Raw genomic sequence first — 26,296 nt, 5'->3', positions numbered from 1 at the left:
GGAGCAGCCCACCTTCCTTTCATTACTTGCAGGTGGATTTGGCACTTGAACAGCCGAATGTGAGTCTAAGCACAGGACGTGGGGTGAGTTGGGTTGGAAGGGACCCTGGTCTTGATCCCTCACTCAAAGCAAGGCCACCTCCAAAGTGGGATCAGGCCTTGCTCAAGACCTTGCCCAGTCCAGTTGTGAATTTCTCTTAAGGATGGAGATCTTGTTGATCCTCTGGGCCGGTGGTCCAGCGCTTGACCACCCTCGTGGTAAAAAAATAAAAATCTTATGCTAATACCCAGTCAGAACTTCCTTTGCTGTTGCTTCATGTCCATTTTCCATGACTGTCTGGTGCTGTCTCCTCCGTAATCTCTCCTTAGGTAGTCGAAGGCAGCAATTAGATTTCTTCCTATCTTCAGCCATCTCTCCTCCAGGCTAAACAAACCTCGCTTTTTCCGCCTCTACTCGTACATCGTGTGGGTGTCCCCCTTCTATTTTTACCCTTCTATTCCCTCAATTCTTTGGCAGAAACCATAACCCACGTTGCTGCCGTGGGCACACGCAAAGGCGCTCTCTTTCTTCTGCTTTGTCCTCAGCGCCCTTCCTGAACTAACCTGCAAAGCCTGCCTACCCCTCACCATCGACTTGTCTTACATTGCTTAGAGCGAACGATCAGCTGATAACAGCAGGGGGGTTGCTAACGAGGACTAATTACACTGCGAAAGGTACAAACCATGTTGAGGTGGTACTATTTGTGTTACGAGAGTATCCAGAGGAGCTAATCAGCTTAGAGCTGATGTTAAATGGGCTTACAGGAGGAAGCAGTCCTTGCCTCCGGCACACATAGGCAGGGAACAAACTGCAGATGTATGTGCTGTGGTTAAAGGTTCCATCCCTGGAAACACCCAAGGTCAGGCTGGACAGGGCTCTGAGTGACCTGGTCTGGTTGGGGGTGTCCCTGCTCACTGCAGTAGAGTTGGCCTGGATGGGCTCTAAAGGTCTCTTCCAACCGAAATATTCTATGATTCCACGAAAGATGATGAAGGGACTGTTTAATGCTTCAGTTTTATTGCTCTGTTTGCTTCAAAACATGGGTTGGGTGACCTTCACTCATGTGCGTAACCAGGTTTTTGCCTGTCAGTGTTTTCTCCCTCTGATGGAGCTGGCACTCAGCGCATAATCAGCCATCCTCTCCCAAATCTGTTTTTATTCTGCATCCTGAGGTAGGAGATATATTATATATATAATATATATTGTATGGGCTGTGGTGCAGTATGGTCAGCATGCACACACTCGCTTCATGGAGCAGTTCAGTGGACTTCCAGGCCTGCAGCGTTGCCTGGGGTTGGTGTGACCCAAGGGCAGGACCCGGCACTGGGCCTCTACAACAGGTCCCAGCTGGGTCTGTCTGTAGCACCGTGAGGGAAGATGGTTTCAAGACTGGGTGTTGCCCGTTCTCAGTAATGAGTCTTTTTTTGTTTTAATTTTATAAGTGTCACTGTAATGCTTTGTTTCCTTGAAAGTCTATGTTCGGGAGCCATCTTGCTGCACGGGAATATTAGCTTTTCCTTTAAGAAAATTAATTTGAGATGTCTCCTTGTTTTCATCCTTCCTTTTGTATTTTTTGGCATGAATTTATTTTTAGTTTCTTGTAATTTCTACTTTTGGCAGGTTTTTTTTTTTGTTTATTTCTATTCTTGCAGTTGTGAGTACGGTGATGTGCAATAAGGAGAAACGGTGTTATTTTGTATATGTGTGTGTCCAGATGGGTCAAAGGATTAAAAAATGACAAGAGAACGGTTCGTCATTGTGTTTTGATAGATCGAGAATCCAGTATACTACCAGTGTTCTGGTATCACCTTTATTCTTTCACTTCTCTGTGATCTGTATTCTGTATTTTCTCCTTGTCCTTTCATGTCTTCTACCTTCTTCCTTCTTGCCTGTTTTCTGCTCAGTAGCATCTTATGCTTTTCATCTCTGCCACGCTGGCAGGTTGTGTCTCAGGAGAAAATGATGAATACACCATCACCGTGACGCTTGCATGGCAAATCAAGGAACAGTAATAGAGAAGGTGCTCTTTGTTTTAAATAATTCCCATTTTTCTATGGCGTAGGGGAGTGAGCAAGGCAGGCGGTGGGTGCAGGGCGATAGAGAAGTTGGGTCTCCTGGATATTGTTTTTCACTCAGCCACTGACTCTACAAATCCAGCACAAGGAAAATAGAAGTTGTTTCAGGGCAAAACAGAGGTTTGCCTTTCAACGCCTAAGAAATAGAGTCATTGGACGGCTTAGCTGAGTAGGAGTATTTATTTGCTTTGGAGTAGCGATGATTGACAATTGCGAAATGTTTTGAAACCTTATGAAAAGAAATAGAAGCGGTACATTGTGAAATAGGCTAATCTTGGCCAGAGTCGAGTCTCTGAGAGATTCCGGATTGTAGTTTAAAGGAAGTTTTGCATAATCCTTTATCGTTTTGATTCTGCTTATTGGATTCTTTTTTTTTTTTCATGGCAGATAATGTGAATTTTTCTTGTGCCGGTTTATTCAAAACATTGCTCTGCACATGCTAATTTATTTGTGGTTTGCAAGGTTTGACCTCTGAAGGACCTTATCGTTATCGTCGTGTTGTGTTCTCTTCATGGCCGTCTCTGAGCGCAATTACGATCTGTCTGTTAAGTTTCATCGGGCCGTTTTAAACTTGTGTTGGTGGGATAACGTCCTCTTTAGTATATTTGCATACCCGTCATCAGAAAAAGATATAAAGAAGGGAGCAAGCGGGAGCAGCGGTGAGAGCATCTGCTACAGAGGTACCTCCGTTCTTCCCAAACAAACCCCAAAACTGAGATTTTTAAGGGAGAACAAATCAGTGTCCGGTGCTAGTCCTTTTATTAGGAGAGATTATTGGTGGGGATTTTGTTTCTCTCACTACCGCTATTCGCTCTGTACTTTTTGTTCTTTGCTGCCGTTGCTTTCCCTGCTCCAGGGCTTTCCAGTTAGATTGCCCTGTAATATCGGTGATAAGTGCTGCAAGAATAAAACCAAAGAAGAGTAAATCAGAACAAAGGAGTTTTCTCTTGTCCCTGAGCTGTAGTTTGCCCTGCCCTGAATTATACTGAGATGTCTGTTCCCCTGTAGCGGAGACATACCTTCCTACAGTTTGCATTACAGAGGAAAACGGATGAATCAAATAGCAAGGAGAAGTTTATTAGACTTCTTGTTCTTTGTTTCGGGAGACGGTCTTTTGGGAGAGATCATCCTCTGATGAGAAGTCTCCGATTATAGAATGAAACAGGCACCTCAACGCATGGATGAAAAAGCAGTGAATTTTGCCTTTTAATCCCATCTCCTCGAGATCTGAAAGGAGGAGAAATAATTGGCTTTCTCACAAGGAAGTATTAATTGAGCTACATATCTGCAAAGGTGCTGGAGTTGTTTAGCCAAAACACGGGATCGGGTCACTGCGTTTTTATGGCATGTCGATTAAAAAAAAGGATATCTTTTTGTCTACAAGAAGGTGGTTGTGCAGGAAGGCTGTTGTACAGATTTGCGGCTTTACCCCACCGTAGGTAACACGCTCCTCTGTTACTCTTGGTGCAAACATCCCCAACATCTCTAGCAAAAGCTTTTGGAAAGGATCACCGGGTGTCTCTGTTATTCTTCAAGCACACCATTGTGTTGTATCACGGGGACAGAAAAATTCAGGTCACAAAAAAGTGCTTTCCAGGCGATGTGAATGGGTTGCTGTGGATAGCTGTGAGCGTTTTCCTCGGGTGTAGAAACTCATTTACCCGGTCCTAGGGAACTGTCTTCAAATGCATTTGCTTTCTGTTCTAAATAGAGGAAAAATAAAGCTCTTTTCAGGGGGAAAAATTCTTTTCATAGTTGCTTTTTAGTCGATGGTGCCCTCGGATATTCAGAAGTCGCGGGGCATGAAGCCAGGCTCAGCTGCCTTCCCAGGAGAGCTGCTGCCTGCCTGCAGCCCCGGAGCGGCCCGAGCTGCCTTGGGTTCCCTGCTCGACACGCTCCGCTCTGGGGTCTAGAGTCTCTCTTTGTCAAAAAGCTTTGACTTAGTCTTTGAAAATAGGACTGAGGCTGGGGGAAGGATGGTTCTCTACAAGAAAATAGCAGCTGACTATGAATGGTGGCAGGCGGTGCACTTAGATAAAGGCTTTTAAAAAAGTAAATTCAATAGACTTCCAATTTATGCTTCCTCCTATGTCTTTTGTATCAGGGAGGAATTGACTTCTTTGTTTGGTGTTGTCAGGCTTCTGTTGAAAGAAGAATAAACATTCCCTTTCAGATATCAACTATTTTGCGCAAGAGGTAAATAGGTAGTAGTTACTCTTTTTAAGAGACATTTAGTCCCCTTTTCAGCTTACTCCAAGTGTTTTGGCAAACCACTACACAACTCTGTACCTTATCCAATCTCAAATACTGTATATACTTTTGCCCACCATCCTTCCTTCTCTCCACCACGCCTGGAAAACCAAAAGGCCGGAGGATCTGGCAGAACGTGGAAGGGTGTAGGGGAACAGCCAGGCGCGACCACACGTGTGAAGCCATGAACGAGGTGGGAACAGCAAGCGCGAGAGTCTTTTAGGACAGAAAAGGCAACAAATGTGGATGGGATGGGTCGGATGGAGCTTTATGAAAGAGCGGATGGCAGGAAGATGGTCGGTAAGGGTGGTTGTACTTATTTCTCATAGAGGAAAAGCCCAAGAGGCATCAGTGAATGACGAGGCGGCAGATGTAAAGCGAGGGTAGGAAATCCTCTCTCTGCCATCGCGGAGTTAAATTGTTGACCTCCCTGCTGCACATTTTCCAGGTGGAAAGGGTATATAAACGGTTGAGAAAGGAATTAGATAGAAGCCCGAGTGAATGGTTCATTTAAATGTGCGGATTTGGGTGCGTTCTCCAGGTCAAAGCACCTGAAGTGTGGGTTTCTGGAAGGTGGATAACACATCGCCAAAATGTTCCGTGCTTGCTTTGTTTGTCGCAGCCTTTCCGAAGCATTTGCTGTAGCCCTTAGTCAGGAGGAAATACTGGGCTCTGCAGGCCTTTGGTTTGGCTTGGTACAGCAGGTGTCGTGCTTTGGGGACGCAGTAATTTCTGGTTTTCAGACATGGCACCTTGTTATAGGAACGGGTCGGGTTTAGATCATGGCAGAATAATAAGGGGGGAAAAGTAGGTTTTTGGTAAGAATAACTGGAATTCTAGACAGCTTCAGGTTTACTCAGGCTAAACACTTCTAATATACATTTATCTTTCAGAAGAGCCCAGCTGATTACTTCAGGGTTTTCTATTTGCATTCCTTCCGGCAGCCATCCCTTCTTGTAGACCAAAGTCGTACGTGTTGAGGGCGGCAGTAATGCCTTCCCTCGATGGCCTCGGCATCCGAGTGTGTCCGCACTCCTGGCTCAGTGACGTGGTCACTGTATTGCGGACAAATAAGCCAAAGCAAGAGGGCTTAATGAACTGGTCCCTGAAGAATGTGGTTTTATCTGAGAGGGTCTTGAGGGTGCTTAGGCCTTTGAGAAGGGGGTTGTTTTGCGGTTGGTTGGGTATCCATGCTCACACGTCGAGACATTTTCTTTTGAATATTTACGGAGTTCTGTTGAAGAAGAACAATCCGATAACACTGCGCTATGGGAATGATCATTACACAAATTATTTTCATTTATTTGAAGTATAATCAAATACCTTGAGTTTTACTAATACTGATGCACTTACTATCGTTGCGTTGCTCCCTTTTCACTTCTGACATTGTTTTTTTTTCTTTCTTTTTCAGTGGTCTTATTGTTCCTGAGAAAGACAGCAACGAAACAGTACCAGAAGTTGTAGCTACTTCTGGATATGCTCTTCTGCATTTCTTCAGTGATGCTGCCTATAATTTAACAGGGTTTAACATCACATATAAGTAAGTAGTACCCCTCCAAAGCGATGTTGCAGGTTGAGCAAAAGGAGGTTTCCCCTTTTCTCAGTTTTGCCTTGAAATAAGCAATTGCCACCGAAGCATGTAATTATGAGTAGATACTTGCATTTAGATTTTTATCTTTATTACACCCTTGCAACGGCTAATAACTGTAATGTGCTCAGCATTAACCTCAGTTGTCAATTGTAAGCGTGGCAAATGTTTGCTCAGAAAGACAACATATTATTTATTTTATGTTAGACTTACTTGATCATATTCAGTCAACCAGCACGGACGTATTTTGTGCACGTGTGCGCTCTTTTGCGTTCTGCAGAGATAATTCTGCACAAACCCACTTCTGCATAAGCAGACTTGTTTCCCTTGGGACGCTGGGCTGTACTTACTGCTGGGGATCCTCAGGCAGGTGTTTTTGGGGTGCTCTTATTCAGTCCTTGGATCAAATTGCTTCATCTGTCTCTGTTTTAGTCTGGAATGGTTTTGTTATGTTCTTTGGTTCATATTTTAAATATTATAGGTGGGTGCTTTCTGTTCGCTAACATCTATTTAGTCCTCATTGGTAAGCTTTTAAAAAATAATTCTAGGGAACTGCCTAATTCATCGACTGCTTCTAGAAAGGCTGTGTTTTGAAGTAAACGCTCTCAGTGTGGGCATACTAGAGAGATGGAATCGCTTGCTTCTGGTGGGGATCATGGGCTTTGAGTTGTTTGCTCCTACAGATACAAATTACATTCGTGCTGCACTGGGAGGTTTTAATTTGGGTGTAACTTGCAGAAGTTCTCACCTTTCTTTCAAAAAAATATCGGCTGCAAAATCCTGGTCGTAACCGACTTTCTGCAAAGCTGAAAGTTTTCCTTAAAATGAAGCGCTCAGGTTTTTGAATTCTAGTCTTGGTGCTTTCATCTTTATCAAGCGCTTCAATATACAGTGGATTTTTTGAAAAAGGCGGGGCATCCAGCACCCCTTGCAAGCTCCAGAGGAAAAAGAGGAGCTTTTGCAAAGTTACTTGAAACGCAGGAGCTGCAGCAGTAGCGTTTTGAGTCTGGCTGATACCGTGAGCCATCACACCATCTGCCGCCGGCTGTCGGTATTGCGGTACGGCGGAGGCCTTCTCCTAACGAATAACCTGCCTTTTTAAAGTTCTTTTAAGGTATTTTAGTATTTCTTTAACTCTTCAGTTCCTTGATCGTTTCGAACAATTTTCAAGTACTGTTTTGTGTTTTGTTTCTTCTGTGTCTTCTGGTCGTTAGGTTTCCTCCTAACATTTTTGTAGAGAGTAGATAGAAGGGTATATTTATTTCTTTTCAGTTTAACAGTCGTTATAGTTACTAATGGACATAGGCACTCGACAAACGCTTGAGAAATTACGGGCTTGGAGCCGGTGACTCCACCTGTCACATGACAGTGAGAATATTGGGTGCTGATCCCCATCTGTGAGAGATACCAGTTGATACACCAGCAAAAATGGGAATTTGGCAATGAATAGGGTCTCTGAATTTGGATCGTCACCAAGGATGTATCTGGTTTTGCCTCAGCTACATTGCAGATATTACAAAACCAGAAATTGTTCAAAGCAGGCGCATCTTTGGCTTGGGATTCATCTCAAGTGTGTTCCCTTGGTAAGCAGATCCCAGAATAGCACTTAATTGTGAGTAGTTTAAGTACAAATTTCACAGACACCACAGAAGCCTTAAGCGCTGATTAAATTCTTCACTTACTGTTGGGCGTTTTAAGGCAATTCATTTGCATTACAAATGGCTAAAAATCATCTTGATCATTTTTTGGAGGCGTTGTAACGTTTCACTCTTTAAGTGAGGCAGCTCCGTAGATCATAGAGAACAAATCTCTACAGGTCTGTTGCATCAGATTCCAGATGAGCGGCTCTCGTTGGTTTGTATGGTAACAAATAGCTGTATTAACTTCTGTCCAGCATCGCTCTTGTATTCGTTAATACGAGGTACGGCTTGGGAATCTGTTTCATTACTGTCAAACCTTCTTTCCCTGACGTTCGCAGTTTCAATATGTGTCCCAATAATTGCTCCGGCCGAGGAGAGTGCAAGCTCAATAACAGCAGCGATGCTCTTGAATGTGAATGTGCCAAATACTGGAAGGGAGAAGCTTGTGATATTCCCTACTGCACAGATGATTGCGGGGCGCCCGAGAGAGGTCATTGCAACTTTAATGATACTAAGGCATGTTTATGCTCTGCAGGCTGGCAAGGTAAGTCTCCTGAATCATATGGAGAAGCTCTTGGATGCCTTTTCGATTGCTAAAATGCTCTTGCATTTTAATTGGGAGTATTTAATTGGGAAATTAAGAGCAGCCCTGCAGAGAAGGACTTGGGGGTGCTGGGGGTGAAGAGCTGGGCACGAGCCGGCGATGTGCGCTCGCAGCCCAGAAAGCCAACCGTGCCCTGGGCTGCATCCCCAGCAGCGCGGGCAGCAGGGCGAGGGAGGGGGTCCTGCCCCCCTGCCCCGCTCTGTGAGACCCCCCTGCAGCGCCGCCTCCAGCTCGGGGCTCCTCAGCACGGGAAGGACATGGGGCTGTTGGAGCGGGGCCAGAGGGGGCACAGAAATGCTCCGGGGGCTGGAGCCCCTCTGCTGCGAGGCCGGGCTGGGAGAGCTGGGGTGGTTCAGCCTGGGGAAGGGAAGGCTGTGGGGAGACCTTACTGGGCCTCCCAGTGCTTAAAGGGGCACTGTAGGAAGGATGGGGGCAGCCTTTTTAGCAAGGCCTGTTGTGACAGGACAAGGGGTGATGGTTTGAACCTAAAGGAGGGGAGATTTAGGCTGGATCTAAGGAAGAAAGGTTTTACAGAGAGGATGGTGAAACCCTGGCCCAGGCTGCCCCGAGAGGCGGTCGATGCCCCATCCCTGGGAACACCCAAGGCCAGGCTGGACGGGGCTCTGAGCGACCTGGTCTGGTTGAAGATGTCCCTGCTCACTGCAGGGGGTTGGGCTGGGTGGCCTCTAAAGGTCCCTCCCAACCCAAACCATGCCGTGCTTCTATGATTTGAGAATGTTCTGCCTCACAAGTGTTAGCATTTTGACTAGGAACACAGTATCTAACTTTTCATATCAGAACATCATACTTCATTTGTAACAAATGCTTTTAAAAGCAGCTATGCTACCCTGCAGAGCAGTGCTAACCTGGCATCGGATAAAAACTTTAAACCTCATTCCTGTGCACCTAAAGCAAATTTGAGCCTGGTGGCACGAATTAATCTGTTTTAACACACAGAAGGCCTCGTTCTCACATCCAGGTATGCTCGTCAGTCATGTCAGCCTTAGCAACAGTTTGGACTAAACGTACATGTTTCCTTTAGAAAGATAGACTGATGTGGAAGGATTAGTCTTCCATGAAATGCAACCAGCTACCACCACTCAGCTGTGCTGCAAAAACAGCGTTAGGCGCTGTGGAAAGAATCCAGGTTAGCAAAAGGAGCATCCTGAGGAGAATGCACCCAGTACTGAGGGTAGCACGGCTGCCTCTGGGATAGAAAAGCAGCCACAGGTAACGTGCTTCAGGGCTGGAAGACCACATCCCCGTACGCAGTGCGGTGCTTCCTGATGCTTATTTGGAGTCCGGCCGTGCACAGACAGCGAAGGTGCCTTTATGTTTGCTTAATTTTTAGCCTACCCCTCTTTTTTCCATGCCTTTCATTTTTGTAGCAGATTGGTGTAAGGGGAGAAGAAAACCCCAAAAGCCCCAGCACAAAGCATAGCAGAATGAGATGCAAGCTGCTCTCCCCTTTCTTATTCTGAAGCTTTTTTACATCTGAAAATGGTCACTCTACCTCAGAAAACAGGAATTTTGAAGGGTTCCAGTCTTGGAACCAGATTCCAGTCTGCTTTCCTGAACTGGAGATCATTGCTGCTAGAAGCTCTGCAAGAACAAGCAGCTGTTGTTAGTTACAGTCACAACCATAACTCTGTTACACAGCGATTCACTTTTATGACTGCCTAAAGGCCGTCCTCATAAACCTATTCCCTTTTCAAGCCTTGAGCCTCTTCAGCAGGTTCTGTGCTCTCTGTTGTCTGTATTAACCCTGTGCGTGTGGATGGCTGACGCTGAGAAAAAGGAAGAGCATCCACGCTGCTTTCTACTCTGCCGCGACCTCGCCGCTTGCTGCTCCTCTTCTGCCACGCCACGGGGACGCGTGAGGGGAAGCCTGGCAGTGAAAAAGTTGGCTAAAGAGCAGCAGAAATACAGGGAAGAATAAGAAGTGAACAAGGCACAAAAATGTACTGCTGAGAAGGAGAATGAGAAGAGGGAAGGATAGCTGTAGACCCGTGGGTTTTTATAGCATGCTGCCGAGCGGGTCTCCCGAAGCTTTCACAGGTTGTGTGAGGGCTTCTGAGGGCACGCGATAGCTGGGAGATACCCTCTTAGTGAGGAGTGGGAAGGGGTCTGCACCGTGCCCCGCTGTAATCACAGTGGGGGAGAGCAGGGCAGAGCGTCGTCGCTAATTCTTCTACTCTGGAACTGCTTTTTAGTTCTGAAAACAGTTGTAAATTGGAAGTATGCGGTGTTATGGCTGGGAGATCGCACACTGGTTGTTTCATCACAGGTTGCTGGTGCGGGCGAGGAAACAAGGATCACAGCTTTCACCTGTTACCTGGCCATGCACCGTCTTTGTCACCTGTGGTGCGGGATATTGACCTCTAGCTGAAATACAGGCTTCGGAAAAAAATCAACTTAATTTTTAAACCTTCCTTTCCCAGGTCCTGGCTGTTCAATTCCCGTTCCTGCAAATCAGTCGTTTTGGACCCGGGAGGAATATGCTCTTCCAAAACTTCCTAGAGCGTCTCACAAAACCGTAATCCATGACAATAAAATGTGGATTGTTGGAGGTTATGTCTTCAATCATTCTGACTCTCAGAAGGTTTTAGCGTGAGTATAAACCTAGATAATAAAGTCTAAGTAGAGGAACTTAGGTTTGAGTGTTATTTTTAGAAAATGCCAGCCGACATGCTGTGCTTTGGCCTACGCTCCATCTCCAGGGGAAAACAGCAGTCTTAAAAACTTAGATTCACGTGTGAGATGTGGGAAAACGCTGCAAAGAGGTGCTAATTTTGAAAAGAATTGTGTAGGATTCCTGATGTTCAGTGAATTTTTGATTCCTCTGCTTCTGACAGCATTTAACTTCACTGTAAATTTCTAGGCTAGCTTCTAAATCATATCTGGCCTCGTATTCAGAGGGTAGTTTTGCTTCAGTGTTATTATCCCTTCCTTATATCTGTGTGACTTCAGAGCGTTTGGCTCCTTAGTTGATACATAGGGGTTGCTGCGCACGTTTGTGGGTAGCGGATGGGATACCAGACAGGGAGCGGCATTTAGCATGATGCCATTTATGCAGTTAGTTGAGGAGATTAACAGTAACTAAGATACCAAATAATAATTGTGTACCTCACGGAAAACCCCCATAGAAAACATTTCAGGCTTCCTCTTGAGCTTGGTGGCGTTTGGGCAGATCTAGGCAAAAGCTGGATGTTTCCCTGGGCGTACCTGCACACCTTGCTGGCACGGACCCAAGGCAGAGCTCAGGTCCAGCGGTAAGTAGGGATGTTAAAGAAGAGCTGAAAATGCACGCTTAGTTGTAGAATAGTTACTGATTACTTCCAAAATTTACTTTTTCAAAGTCACGCCTGATTTTTCAACAGATACCCTGTGGCTCCATTGAATACTTCCTCAGAGATGATTTTATCTTAGGAGGCTGTAAGCCTGACAGCTATAGTTCGTTCTTTTATCTAAACAGCCACAGGCCATTTTCAGAGCAAAAGGTTTATCTTGTTTCAGGTTACCAGAAAAAATATGCTTGAATGCCGAAGACATAATTAAAAAAAGGCTCTTAAACACTGGCAGGTTCTTTTTCTGTCATGTAGTCGGAACTTACATGAGCTTAGTGTAAAGTTTTTGTGCTCTTTTGGATGGATCGTGTGGTTTAAGTTGCCATAGCTTAGCAGGCAACGCCTTAGCTCTTGCTTTTGCATGGGCAAGAAAACCCAAGGTAAAGCAAATCAATACGTGGACGCTAAGTAACAGAGCAGGCTTGACTGGATTTTTTTAATCCATAAGGAGTCTGTGTGTGCTTTGTGCATGCTGAAATCTTGGTATCTAGGACTTCTGCTAATGAAAATAATTTGCCACATATCCTGGAAAGGCCAAGCAATAATCTCCTCAGCTTCTATATCTGCTTTGGGCCCCTTCTATATCCTTTTTGGGCCCCTAAGGACGAGGATGTTGAGGGTGTGATCCAGAAGGGGGGACGTGTCCAGAGAAGGGCAGCGGGGCTGGGGCAGGGTCTGGAGCACAAGTGTGCTGGGGGGCGGCTGAGGGGGCTGGGGGGGTTTAGCCTGGAGAAGAGGGGGCTGAGGGGAGCCCTTCTCGCTCTCTGCAGCTGCCTGAGAGGGGCTGGAGTGAGGCGGGGGTCGGTCTCTGCTCCCAAGTCACCAGTGACAGGACGAGAGGGAACGGCCTCAGGCTGCGTCAGCGGAGGTTTAGGTTGGAGATGAGGGAAAATGCCTTCCCTGCCAGAGCGGTCAGGCCCTGGCACAGGCTGCCCAGAGAGGTGGGGGCGTCACCGTCCCTGGGGGGGTTCAAACACCGTGCAGACGTGGCACTTGGGGACATGGTTTAAGACACATGGTGGCGTTGGGTTGATGGTTGGCCTTGCTGATCCTAAAGGTCTTTTCCAACCTTAATGGTTCTATGTTTCTATGAAATTAATTCAACTTTTATTATACAGGTATGATCTTATTTCTGAAGAGTGGCTTCCACTGGACAACACTGTGAACTCAGTAGAGATGAGATATGGTCATTCATTGGCATTACATAAGGTAAGTTCAGTGCTGCAGACTCACCTCCCGGCTGATTCCTCCCTCTTTCCCCTCTATGGCCACCCCTTTCCACAGATCAGCCTCGCTTTGCAAGAAGCATTTCTCCTTCACAGCCTTGTCCATGGATATCCCAGTCTGTGTAATTGTACTCCAAGGAGTCGGTGGACTGGTATCCTAGGAAGTCTGTAGTTCCTTTGCTTGTGTGTTCCTTCTTCGCCCTTTTCTCAGAGATTTTAAAGCTGACTGAGGTCAGTAAGTCCGTTATTTCCTTCTTACTGTCTCTGCTCACAAGACACGCCTGACAGCTAGAGTTCGCTGGAGTTCAGCTGCTTCCCCAACGGCCTTTTGTGCAGACCACATAAATATTTTTATGAGCTCTGTTGTCCAAGGCATCAAAGCAGAGCTGATGAATTAAGGCTTTTTGGAGCTTTTTCTGCTTCTTCAGTAGACCTCTGCGTCAGTTCTTTCAACATCTGAAATGGCAAGTGGGTTTGACTGTTTCTTACCTTATTTCTCACCTGCGTGCCTTGCTGTGGGTGCAGGCCACATGAAAGCAGAATGGCAAAGTCTTTGAAAAGGAAATGAGCTAATCCTTTACTGACCTTTGGTTTTGGAATGTTAATTGGCTCATCACAGTGCAAGCCTATATAAAGCTTAATTATAAACACTTGAAAAACTCTACACAGCACCATTCACAAACAGAACACTTCAAGAACCTGAGAAGGATGGAAATTCCTACCTGCGAGGGCTCAATGCATGTTCTACAAATAACTGTTCAAAAGTAGGGTGTGATCCAGAAGAAGGGACATGCCCAGAGAAGGGCAGCGGGGCTGGGGCAGGGTCTGGAGCACAAGTGTGCTGGGGGGCGGCTGGGGGAGCTGGGGGGGTTTAGCCTGGAGCAGAGGGGGCTGAGGGGAGCCCTTCTCGCTCTCTGCAGCTGCCTGAGAGGGGCTGGAGTGAGGGGGGGGTCGGTCTCTGCTCCCAAGTCACCAGTGACAGGACGAGAGGGAACGGCCTCAGGCTGCGTCAGGGGAGGTTTAGGTTGGAGATGAGGGAAAATGCCTTCCCTGCCAGAGCGGTCAGGCCCTGGCACAGGCTGCCCCGAGAGGTGGGGGAGTCACCGTCCCTGGGGGGGTTCAAACACCGTGCAGACGTGGCACTCGGGGACATGGTTTAGTGGTGGACTTGGCAGTGTTAGGTTAATGGTGGAACTCGATGATCTTAAGGGTCTTTTCCAACCTAAATGGTTCTGTGTTTCTGTGATAACTGGATTTACCATCAGTGACGGGCAGTGGTTCTCAGGGGGACCGGCTATAGTAGGGGTTTCCCTTTCCAAGGTTACCGCCTTGTCAGTAGGGAAACAGGGCTTCACTACACAATTTGGTGGATTCATGACTGACTCCTAGATGCCTGGAGGATCCCACAAAGGAAACTGGATAGAGTCGTGGAACTTTGCTCTTACAGGATGATTAATAAAACCCTCTCTAACTCTCCTGGCTCCCTTCTTTCCAAAGGGTCCTTTGTCAGTGCATTAACTTGGAAGAGAAAGCTTTTAGTGTACAGACACAGAGGAGTTTCCATCATAACTGCCTTTCTTCCCAGCTATCTTCTGCTGTTTGCATTTGCAAGCTATGGGAGGGATTCAGCTTGCTTATCAAATCACCCAACTTCAGGTGCTTAACTTTGGGTGCCTTTCGGAGCCTCTGAGCTTCATCTGTAGTGAAAACAGACCTAGTCAGCACAGGTGTTGAAATCTGGAGAGCAAATCAGCTCACCCAAAAGTAGCCTCACCTTCCCTGCTTTGATCAGTTGAATTACTCTCCAGGCTCCACTATATTTTAGATAATATCTTTACAGACTCAGCTAACATACAGGCACATAAATTTCTATGTCTGTCGTCTGAAGGTCAGTCCTGCCCCACGTACCCCTTCCCTCCATACCCTGATGGAGAGTGAATTGTGTGCGTTGAAGGTATTCTGGCATTACAGACTTGGGTACCAACCCTGGCGGTTGTGGTTGCTTTCATGTGAAATGTGACTGGCGAGGGAGATACGTTCTCCTTGAGAGAGGAGAAAAACCTTTAGGCTGAGAGAAGATAAAATACCATAACTTCATTACTTACATATTACCTGTTCCTAAATGCCAAACTTTTTGGCCTCATTTTAAATCTGACTTCTTTCAGGATGATATATACATGTATGGTGGAAAAATAGATGCGACAGGGAACGTGACCAGCCAGCTGTGGGTGTTCCACATTCCCACCCAGACCTGGACTCAAGTGACGCCGAAAGCCAAGGAGCAGTACGCTGTTGTCGGCCACTCGGCACACATCGTCACCCTGCAAGACGGCAGCGCGGTCATGCTTGTCATCTTTGGGCACTGCCCTCTTTATGGGTATATCAGCAATGTCCAGGAATACAACCTGGGTGAGTGCGGCCCTACCTACCGTTGGCTTCAGTTGCGAGAGTTGATCTGAAAATTATTTAAATGATCCATATTCACACAGCAAAACAAAGACAGATACGTTCTTCTCCTGTTTGTATTTATGAGAAGGTCAGTCTAACTTCCAGCGTTTGTATAACACAAACACGGAGCAGGCAGCCACGTGCCTCCAGCTTTATACAGCTTGTTAGGTCCCAAGCGCAAAAAAGCTGTAATTGAGAGGCGAAGCAGGATAGCTGTGGGACAATTTCATTTAATTTTCCTCTCTCCCTCTGACAAAGCAAACGCTTTTGAAATGGTTTTTAGTATCCTGCGAAGACAAGAATGGCTGTAACAATTCAGACCAAGTATCTACTTAACCTGATACCCATGTCTCCAGTAGTGATTAGCGAATGCCATGGGGATCAGGGAGTAACCTTCTGGCCTTCCATTTGCCCCATAACTCTGGGAATAGTCCAACCTCTGACTTTAGGATCCAGAGATTTCCAATATCATCAGTGGAGAAGTGTAGGAAGCTCTCCAGATGAACTGAGCTGCCGAGCATGGCTGCTGTGAAAAGGCTCTCTGGAGGCATGTCCTTTGCTCCACTGACCAGGTGGAGAACAAAGTGCTAAGCACAGCAAGGTCACAACGTGAATGTGCTGGTGGTTGTCAGAAATAGCGGCCCTCTCTGCACTTTTCCACCTGTTATCCTTCTCCTTCAGTCACCCGCATCCAGAGGATCTGCTGGAGCTTACTCTGGTTCATTGGTGTCCACACGAGCGAGCTGCCTGCCTCTGGGAGAAAGCTAGGGGAAAGCGGGATGGGTCGGGCAGGGATTTGGTTTTCTGCCGTTCTGTTTTTCCCATGTGTGATCTTGCAGACTAGTCGGTTCCTTTGCCTTTTGTGTGCCTGCTCTGCCCTGGAGTTAGGAAGCCTGTGCAGGGTTTCATTCTGCCCTTGCTACGGAGATTTGGTGTGTAATTTAGCATTTTTGTTTCAGCTGCCATTATATTATGTCTAGAGTGCTTCAAATCAATGTTATTTTAGTGAGTGGGATATAGGACCATTAATCACATACTAGTTTTTAACTGCAGTGTTCTCCGCAGTCATACTTACCTTGGCTTCAGTGCTGTCTGGCTTTATATACGTATAAAATAAAAGCGCTCTTGGGTACCATTCTGAATCGAGCCGTGGTGCGGGCACTTTCATGTCATTGAAACGCAGTATATTATTTCTGCACTTTTTATCTCTCGTTTACTTAGCTTGTCCGCAAAATGTAATAAATGACTGTAGAAGAGACGTTCCTGGTCTAATTAAAAATACTTGAGAATACTTCTTGACAACAAACTCCTTGAAGGAGCATGTTTTTGGGTATAAAGTGATAAAGGCAGCGTCTAGAGCTGAATCAAGGGAAACCCAATTTGTTTCACCACCAGATTTGTTGATAAGTTATTAATGGAGATAAATTAACCATCTTTTGTCGCCCGCATTTTTCATTTCTCAGCCACAAACACATGGAGCATTTTACAGACGAGCGGAGCTTTGGTGCAAGGAGGGTACGGTCACAGTAGCGTTTACGATCCAAATACAAGATCAATTTATATCCATGGAGGTTACAAAGCATTCAGTGCCAACAAATACAGGCTAGCAGATGACTTGTACAAATACGAAGTTGATTCCCGTATGTGGTAAGTCAGTCCTCCCTCCCGTACACCGCCCCGTCATCATTTTTGTTTGTAGGGGACGGGAGGATGGGGTATTTGATAAGGGTACATACAGTAGTACGTAATTGCCTGCATTCAGGATAGATGGTGTGCTCCTGTATCTGTTATTTTTACGTTCCTTTATGAATAGAGACTCATATAATCACATACAATCAAGGCTGTGAATACGCCAAGAAATCCATTTTAATCTATTGTCGTATTAAAGCTGAAAAGAAAAATATTTGATGGGATTTTCTTGCCAGCCGTACAGGCTGTGCATACGAGTGCAGTTGCTGCAGTCAAGTGAGTGATAATTCATTCTGCAGTTAAGACCGCAAAAGAATTTCTATTATAACCCCATTTTCTTCTGGCTCTGTAACTGCTCGCAACATTCATTTCTTAAGCTGAAATCTTCCGTGATTTTTTTTTCCTGCCCAAAGGTGAGTTTTATTGAAAAGCTATAGCAAACCTTCACAACCGTGAGCTATCGAAGTGAAACGAATTTTCCTCAATTCTGTGTTTTTCTTAAAGTTGTTTTTAAAGCCTCCTGATGAAAAGGAGACTGTCTTTTGAATGAGCCCATGTAAATATGAGTCACCACATCACCTTTTTTGAGAGTTTAAAAGAGCTTGTATTTCTGCAGCAACTGTTTGCGAGTCGATACTGATAAGGAAGGTAACTAGTGACTAATTTCCAAAAACCTTCCTTCCTGCCCCGTTGCCCTTGCAGTAATAACCGCGCTTCCTTTCTATGGTCATTTGAGCCCCACTTCGGCCGTGGAGCGGGCAAATCTGGCTGAGGAGGCAGAAAGCGTTACAAATGCGACGATATTCTGCCAAACCGCTGCAGCACCAACTTCCTTCCGTCGTACCTATTTTGTCAGTCTCGAGAGGACTGCCGGAGCAGGCGAGCAGCCGCCTCGCAGCGAGGCGTGTAGGAGCGTCTGCTCGTCTTTATCTATACATTTTTGGTACCAGTGACTGTTTTTTTTGCTCTTCAGTTATTTAGGCCCACTCTCCCTCCTGTGATTTCATGGAAGGGCAATAAAGCAGTCCCCTGATCTTTATTTTGGCAAGCGTATTTCTCCCCTCGTTCCCCCCGGTGTTTCGACTGGCAGCTTCGCGGTCTTAACGCCGTAGCCCTGGCAGGGACGGAGCGATGCTCCGAGAGCCCCCGTGTGCTGCGGTACCTCTGCTCGTGCGTTAGGAGCGGGTCCCGTGTCCGGGTCGCTGATACACCGTTTGCTGACTGTTTCATCGTGTAAGCCTGGGCTTCGGCGCGGGCCGCGTGCGGGGTGCTGCAGTTGTGCAGGGCTGCTGTGACAGCCTGCAGGCAGCGACGCCGCTGCCTGCGACACAGCTGGGGCCGTGGCCGGGGGTTTTCCTGCGGTCCCACCCTCTCAAAGCGGTGGGGAGGTTGTACAAAGGGTGACCCTGTGTGCGCAGTGCCCTTAATCACGCTGATTAAAGGGGAGATCAGTGACGAGTGTGATTAATGCCTCCTGTGATTTGGTCATGGATGAGGCATTGAGTTTTGCAGGTATTAAGCTGTGGGGCTCCGTTAGCAGCAGCTGCACAGATTTCCTTAAAATAGGCTTGTTAGTTTTGAGCAAGAGGTGATGCCCAGATTGAAAGAATTCTTTAGGTTACTATAAAATCAGAGTTCCTCTAAAATACAGGAGTCCTCTGGGGCAGCGTCCGTATCAGCAGTTGCAGCTGATTGTGCTCCAAAACCCAGTTAGTGTGAAAACTTGATAATCCCTAGGGAAGGAATTGATGATTTTAAGATCCATAGCTTTGGAAAGAGGCTTTCATAGATATATTTCTCCTATAAATTGGCGAGCAGATGGGAAGATGAGAGAATTAAATTACAGAAGGAATTGAACAGTGTGGAAAGTAAGTTGTTAAATACCTCGTTAGAAAAGGTAGTTAAGTAATATCCCCCCTCCCCTCCTCCCCACAACCCCGAAACCTCCTTCAGCTTGGATTTACGGATTGCTCTGTCTTTGCCAAGTACTAATCAGTATCAGTAATGCATGTATTTTGTTTTTATTTCTGAAGGACAATTCTTAAAGACAGTAGATTTTTTCGCTATTTGCACACGGCTGTGATAACGAGTGGAACCATGCTGGTGTTTGGAGGAAACACGCACAATGACACCTCCATGAGCCACGGCGCAAAGTGCTTTTCTTCCGATTTTATGGCGTATGATATCGGTAAGTCCTCGCAGAAATAAGACTTAAAAAAACCCCAACTCTTGGATATTCAAAAAGAGCTGCCTTCAGGAAGACTAATTTACATGCTGGGTATATTATATCAACTGCTACTGAGCGTACTGCAGAAGAATGTGTAATCAGGAGTGGCTCGTTTAGCTTGCTACACATTTCCAGGCAAACGAGCTGGTGCAGCGATTTCTAGGCGAACACAGCAGCAGTTATTTGGCCGACAGTTTATACACAAACTTGGGCGTTAAAAATAATTTCTTAAATGGAAAGCATATTGTTCTACTGTCTTGGCCGTAAAGCTAGCCTGATATTTTGAGGGTGTTTTAAATCTATGCTCTCTCAAAACCACAGTCTGTTGGAACAGTTACACGCACTGGACGCTGCTGAAGCTCAACTTGTACGTTACACGCTCCTGTTTTAACTGCAGGCTGGCTGACTTGCTTGGCTCCGCTCTTTGTAATGCCAGGTTTGATATAGGTGTGCTTTATAAGCATAAATATCCCCGTAAGCACTATTTAACCAAAAAGCCGGATGATTAGATTCGATTTGGAAGGATTGGGTTTTGGTGAGTTTGAGTAGCTAGCCAGAAGAGGGCAGCATTTATTTGTGCATTTGAAGTCCAGAGACGACGCATTTAAGAAGCAAAGAAAAGAAATGGTATAAAAGAAGGCGCGTGCACACCCAGATAATTCACACTGAAGCAAATCACCATTCTGTTCTCATACCGCATTCTACCTTCCGCTCTCAGAACGCCTGAAATGCGGGCTCTCGTGATTCATTCCCTGAAATAATCACGTAAACCTGAATTCTTGGAGTCCACTGAGGTGTCGCTCCTGGTTTGTGAAAGGACTACGCAAGCGAACGGATCACTTCCAGCCGCAGGGTTTGGCACCCTTGTGCCGTTGTGCTGCCTGTTACAGGGATCGTTCTCTTCCGCTTCCTGTGATTTCAAGTCATATCCCTGTGGAATTTATTGTGTGCTCCTGACTAGCTGGATTTTGAGTGTTGTCTTGAATTGAAAGAGGTGTTCCTACGGTCCAGACAGAGCAGTTTTTTTTTTAAACTTTGCCAGCAATAGCGATAGATTTTTCTTGCTACATTTTGCTGTGGTCCCTGACCCACTGAACTGTCCGTTAGCTGCAAAACACAAATGTCATTAATTTGACAAAATATGCCAATAACGATGTTCATTTTGATTCAATTTAGTTAAGAGGCAGGTTCCTGTTACATGAAATGGGCGTTGTAGTCAGCTTGCCCAGTCCTTCCCAGTTCTACACAGGTGTTCTGGTGCTCTTGGGTACCCTCATTCCTTAAGGTAGAGACTCTCAGGCCAGAACAACAGCTTTTTTTCACAAAAAGACAATTTTTTCTTTCCTTTTCATGGCAAGGCACCTTTCTTCACATGACCAAATTAAAATTTAAGACTCCATTAAAATGCTGTCTAAAATAAAGGCTTCAAAACCAGATCTTCCCTTTAACCTTTGCCATTACAACTCATTTCTGCACTAACTCATTTTCTTCACCTCGTCAAATTCTTCTGGTTTTCTTTCCTCAAACTTCTAAGCAATCTGACCATGTGCACTGAGTGTCGTGAGGACATGTTATCTTCTTTTTTGTGTGTAGGATGCAAACAGCTGTCACTGAGGTGTGTGCTGAGACCCTCTGGAGGTTTAACAGATGAGGTAGATCCGAGAATGCATTAATGCTTCCCATCCCTTTTGTGCTCCACTAGATCAGGTTGGGGCTTATTCAGTCCAGCTTGTCCAGGTAATGCCCGGCTTTGGAGGGTTTCAGCCTGGCAATGCGGCCGTCTGCCCGCATGTGCGGTTCTTGCGGCTTCTCAGGACGAGCTTTTGGATGGCGTTGGTGTTCGGGTCGGGCGAGCACTTGGCTAGAGCAGTCTCGCAGTATTTTTCCTACGTTGTACGACCAGTTAGCCCTTCCTAGCCCCAAAGGTGGTCTCTCCAGCCTCTGTACGAGTTTCCTGCTCTGCAGCAGTTCAGTCTCTGGGTGGACAAATGTCTTACTTGAACCCTCTACCTCCTCTCAACAATTCACAGCAGCGAAGGAGCCGCATGTGAGTTGCAGCCCTTCCCTCGCTGTGTTTGTCTCCAGGAGTGACGAGGCGAGGGCTGTGCTTTCCGAAGGGTCACGTCCCTTGCCTATGGGAGGTCTCTAGAACAAGAACAGAAACTTCACAGGCAGACTGGCTCAAAATGCAGTTACTGTGGTTTAAGCAGCCGTTCTTCTTCACTTCTAAATAAGTTTTAACTTTATGCTTTTTTAAAAAATCAGCGTGAAAAGTTCATGTAAAGGCTATGCTTATATAATCATCTTTTCTCCCCACAGGAGGGAAATTAAGAGTCTTCTATTTACCCCATCAAAAATTCAGTTCTGATGACAAATGTAGAAAGAGGCTGGATGTGTTCATAACATACGTGTTCTATTTGAATAGTGTATTTCACAAATCCTGTGCATTTTAAGTTTTAGGCTTGGCTTAACTCATAAGTCAGGAAGGAGAGAATTCTCTGTATTTTCAGAATCATTCATTTTTTCCAATACTTAATCTTCAGTTAAAGATGGGAAAGAAGCTTAGAAAGCAAAACATTCCAGGCCTTCTATTAATCTAGAAAAATATGTTTCTTGGCCTCGCATAACTCACAACTCGCTGGATAAAAATTGCAAATTGCTGCCTGATTTTGCTGAAGTCTCCTGTTAAAAATTGGAACCGGGCATGCTTGTCTCAGGAGCGATGCCGGGCTAGGTTAAATCCTTTGAAAATGGAACAAAATAATGGTTTATCGAAGTATTAAATCCAACCAAGTGGGTCCTGTATCTTTTCTTCAAGAGTGCTGATAAATAAAAGGTTCTGCGGGAGCAGAGGTTAGGAACGGTTGTTTCACCCAACAGTTCTCTCCAATTAAATGTGGTGAAGAATTAGTGAGGTTGTTGCCTTCGCCCTCTGTTTATCTACGTTCTGGTTTGGGTTCGTGGGCTTTTTTTTTTTTTAAATTATTTTCGGAGGCTCGGTCCATGGCGCGACAGTTTTATCTTGTATTAAAGAATCTGCGAGTATTTGAGGGCTCTGTAGATCTTTACAGCAGATTGACTTTTCTGTTCTAATTGCATAAACCGCGTGCAGCTGCCTCGGGGACGTGGGCCGCCAAGGCGATCCCGTCCACTTCGCGAGGTTTGTGTGATATGAATTGGACTGATTTCTCCTGCTTTTGTTCCTTTGATTGCTCGGTGGGTTATATGTTCCTTAGGTTGGGTTTTTCTTTTTTTTTTTCGTGCTGCCTAAAGGAAGAAATTACCTGAGAAACGGAGTAAAAAATGAAGCAGAACTTATAAATGTTATGCTAATAGAAAAAGATGGAATAATCTCACATTATATTAAAAGAGAAAAACAACCACAAATCCTTAAGCTATGATGAGTGAAAAATATTTTTAAAAACATGGATATCTACCCTCTAGGAACATAATTGCAATGGAGGAAAAAAAAGAAAAAAAAAAAAAGTCTGTGTTCTCAGAGATGCTGGTTTGGGGCAAAACTGCAAATAATTCACATAGAAACAGATAAAAACTGAACTTGTTATGCAGTGAAAAATTCCACTAGTAAAGGAGGAAAAGGGACTCAAGCCACCGCCATTTAATTACACGTGATTGCCAGAAGGCTGGTAACCCCTTCGACACAACGCCCTGAGACTGTCCTTTCTCCTGAACTGTTTAGATGAGGGAGCAGAGCCCTTAGGGCCTTCCCTTCCCTTTTAGTCCCACCGTGGCAGCTGGGGCGAAGACTAAGTCTTAAATCTTGCCCAAGAAGGCTACGCAGTGCTGTCGTGAACTGCCCTGTTTCGTTCGAGGTTTGCGTTTTGGTGGCGGGCGGAATGGTCTCTCCCGTCGTTCAAGTACTTCGGGATCTTTCAGGAGGCGTGCTGCTTCAGTTGAATCATTAATGATGCTGAGGAACGTTTCTGAAATGAGCTTTCCTTAATCCTAGCTTGCGATCGGTGGGCTGTTCTTCCTCGCCCGGGTCTCCATCATGATGTCAACAGGTTTGGACATTCTGCCGTGCTGTACAACAGGTAAGGTTACAAACGAGCTGGGGGGCGGCGGCTTTTTTCAAACCTCGATAACTGTACGGGTGTAGATCGGTAACGGTGAGACCAGAGGGTTGAGGTGCTGTTGCAAACCGCTCAAAGTTCTCAGATCTGCACTCTTGTAATGTCTGCAGCACCCACCTGCCCCTCTCGGCCCTTCTTCACTGGACTAAACTGTCTCAGCTCACTTAGTTCTTTCAAAAATTGTTGTGTTTTTTTTTTTAAATATATCTGTTTCTTATTTTTTATATATATTTCTATTTCTTTCAAAATTTTGTCATTTCATTTATTTCATAACTCTGATTCTTACTTAGCTGCGCTGACACCTTTTGTCTCCAAACCTTCCCCTCATGGTTTCTAAACCTGTCCGTGTTTCAGTTTGCATAGCTTATCCCGTGCGGCTCCTCTTCACGTGGTGTTCAGCATTTAGGTGAAATCTGTAGGTGGGGTTTCTGCTGTTAAGCATTACATCACTGTAATAACAGCCGTGCTTTCAGGTGAGCACCTGCTCCTGTATTTGAGTCTGTGGAACCAAGTTTGAGAAAGGGTATTTCTTAGGAGTCTTTTGTTCTGCTTCCCTTATCCTGTGAGGATACTTTCTGTAAATCAGTAACATTATTTAAAGCTCAGTTTAAGCCAGGCAGATAAGTGCCACTGCGTTGAGAAGGTGGGTGTGCTTCTAGATACTCTTTTTGCCTCTAAAAACTCACTCACTACCTGCTTGCTTCAGTGTATGCTGAACACCAGCCGTGCATTTGCTTCTCCGAAGGACAACTAAGCCTGTTCTCCTTTTCATCCTCAAGTAGGATGAAAATCAGATTAAAAAATATTTATTATTCAACCAAAACTTCTTTTCAGTTGCATCAACTCTTCGTCACTGTCTCATTAAATGTGCGTTTACAAACATGGATGCACAGGGATTTTTAGGTGGCATTTTTCTGTAGCTAATGAAATTTGATAGTTCCTGAAGCAGTTGTGATACTAAAAGAAGGTTTAAAAAAACTCACCTTCCCCTTCTCCCAGTATTATTTTGGTTTGGGGTTTGGTTTGGGGGTTTTTTTTTTTTTTTAAGGTGACAGAGTGACTCTTTGCTCAGTCGCAAACAGCCGCGGAAACAACTGTGGTTTAGCCGCAGCCCTGTAGCAAGATGTGACAACGCTGAATTGTTTTGTCACAGTTTCTGAACGCTGGTTTAATGGTGTGATACCGCGTCCCCGGTTTTTAGCCTTCCTCCCTCTCTGGCCACTGTTCCTTACGGGAGGATCCCACCTTTCTGCAGATTTCACGTGGAGTCAAATGGGTCAGGCGCCACCCAGGGTTTTGGCCGAAGGAGAAGGTTGGTCCGTGACCTCGGCCTGGTTTGACTCTGTCTCAACATCCGTGTGTTGAGATTCTGTGGCTTTTCTGAAACAGTGGAACTTGACTGACCTTTTCTTTAGTGCCGCCCTTAACCAGGAGCTATTTATTTCAATTTAGACCTGCTGGAATATCATAGAACACCTTGCTCACACCTTGAATCACATTGACTTGCAGCCGCGCCTGGTCTGTAAACACAGGGACAAATATTTATGTCTTTACCTGCATTTTGTCTAGCACCATGTATGTATTTGGAGGCTTCAACAGCCTCCTGCTGAGCGACATACTGAAGTACACACCCGAGAGATGTGAAGCTTTTGACAACGAAACAGCCTGCTCGCGAGCAGGTCCCGGTGTCAGGTGCGTGTGGGCTGCCACCCCTCCTCACTGCCTCCCCTGGGAAATGGCGACCTTGGAGCAGCAGCAAAAGGTCTTTGAAGACTGTCCTCCCAAGCCAGGTAGGTGTCACGTTCTTTCCATTCCCCTTTCCAAAAGGCGCGCGGAGCCTTTTTCTTTTCCACATTCTGTCCTGCGTTAGTTGTATGCCATTATCAAAATCAGTTTAAGATGGAGGGGCCGTAGCTCTGCCTCCATAAGTGCCCTGGGAGACCTTCCTCTGACCAAGCGGCCGCAGTGGCTTGGAGGTGTTTCCACCTCTCCTTCCCCCTGAAGCTGCTTCTTTTATTTCCTGCCATGCTGCTTGTATTTACTTTCCTATCCCGAACAGACGACACCGGTCAGGAATCAGGCCTGTCGATGTTTGCTCCAAGAACCAGCCAGCAATTAGCTGGGAGCACCCCGGGGCGTGGGTCCCGCGCCATTAGCCTGTGCTCCGCAAGAGAGACAGCAGGAAGAGTGTTTTAAGAAAAGTTACTTTATTTCTCCTTCTACAGTATTATATGGATAGGGGCATACAAAAAGAACGTTTGTTTTAAGGTCTGATTCCTGTGTTCTCCCCTATGATAATTTTTAAACAACTTTTCGACGCTTTATCCTGATGCGTTTGTTGCTCTGAATTGAATTATCGAAACCTTGATTCTGTAATAGATGGCAGCCTTTAATTATTTAAAAGAAATTGATGTAAAGGGACATTGCTTTGATGGGCTCTCAACGTACAATAAACTCTCACAATACAGAGGCGTTAAGTGATTGGGAAGATGAAGTGGAAAGCTCAAGTTTTGCATGAAAATGCTCCATGTAATTGAAGGCCAGGCTGGCAGCAAAATGGGCCTGGGGTGGGAGATTTTCCCCGTCCTTGGGAGACGTCCTCTGGCATCATTTGCCTGGGCACTGACTGAGCACACGTGCCCGCTCGTAGTTCACGCGCTTCCATGTCTTGGTGCGTTTTCTGGCGGTGTGTTTTACGGATCCTCGGGCACTAAAAATGATTGATGGTGCAAATGACTGTGATTTTCTATCAGTTCAGTCACATGAAAGTACCTGATTTGCTAAGTAGTCGATAACGGGAAATCTACAGGCACTACTGTTTGGTTGTATCTTTTGCTGTATATAATCAAGTTCTTAGAGCTCTGTCAGGAAATGCCTGTTTTTGGTCATGCAGGTTTTTTTCTTTAATAGCTGTAGACAATGAAAAATGTGATCAGATTACAGACTGCTACAGCTGTACAGCAAACACAAACAACTGTCAATGGTGCACTGACCAGTGTATCTCAATGCATAACAACTGCACAGAGGAACAGGTAAAGTCTCTCTAATACTTCTGTAGTTTAAATTTAA

At 45.6% G+C, this 26,296-nt stretch overlaps 1 protein-coding gene across 2 annotated transcripts in view; it reads left to right on the top strand.

Annotated features, from left to right (window-relative positions):
• Positions 1-26,296, top strand: part of ATRN (attractin) — a 159,788-nt gene that overhangs the window by 41,434 nt on the left and 92,058 nt on the right. For both annotated transcript variants that reach the window (XM_064448827.1, XM_064448828.1), the window contains exons 4-13: positions 5,776-5,904; positions 7,931-8,136; positions 10,638-10,806; positions 12,662-12,752; positions 14,935-15,178; positions 16,681-16,864; positions 18,940-19,094; positions 23,104-23,188; positions 24,797-25,017; positions 26,138-26,259. In XM_064448827.1, the coding sequence (XP_064304897.1) occupies positions 5,776-5,904; positions 7,931-8,136; positions 10,638-10,806; positions 12,662-12,752; positions 14,935-15,178; positions 16,681-16,864; positions 18,940-19,094; positions 23,104-23,188; positions 24,797-25,017; positions 26,138-26,259 (1,606 nt within the window). The remainder of the gene's footprint in view (positions 1-5,775; positions 5,905-7,930; positions 8,137-10,637; positions 10,807-12,661; positions 12,753-14,934; positions 15,179-16,680; positions 16,865-18,939; positions 19,095-23,103; positions 23,189-24,796; positions 25,018-26,137; positions 26,260-26,296) is intronic.

The sequence above is a fragment of the Phalacrocorax carbo genome, chromosome 4 (assembly GCF_963921805.1).
Source record: "Phalacrocorax carbo chromosome 4, bPhaCar2.1, whole genome shotgun sequence".
Classification (NCBI taxonomy): domain Eukaryota; kingdom Metazoa; phylum Chordata; class Aves; order Suliformes; family Phalacrocoracidae; genus Phalacrocorax; species Phalacrocorax carbo.
Note: the sequence above shows the minus strand (reverse complement) of the source record. Positions and strands in the feature narration are given on the sequence as shown.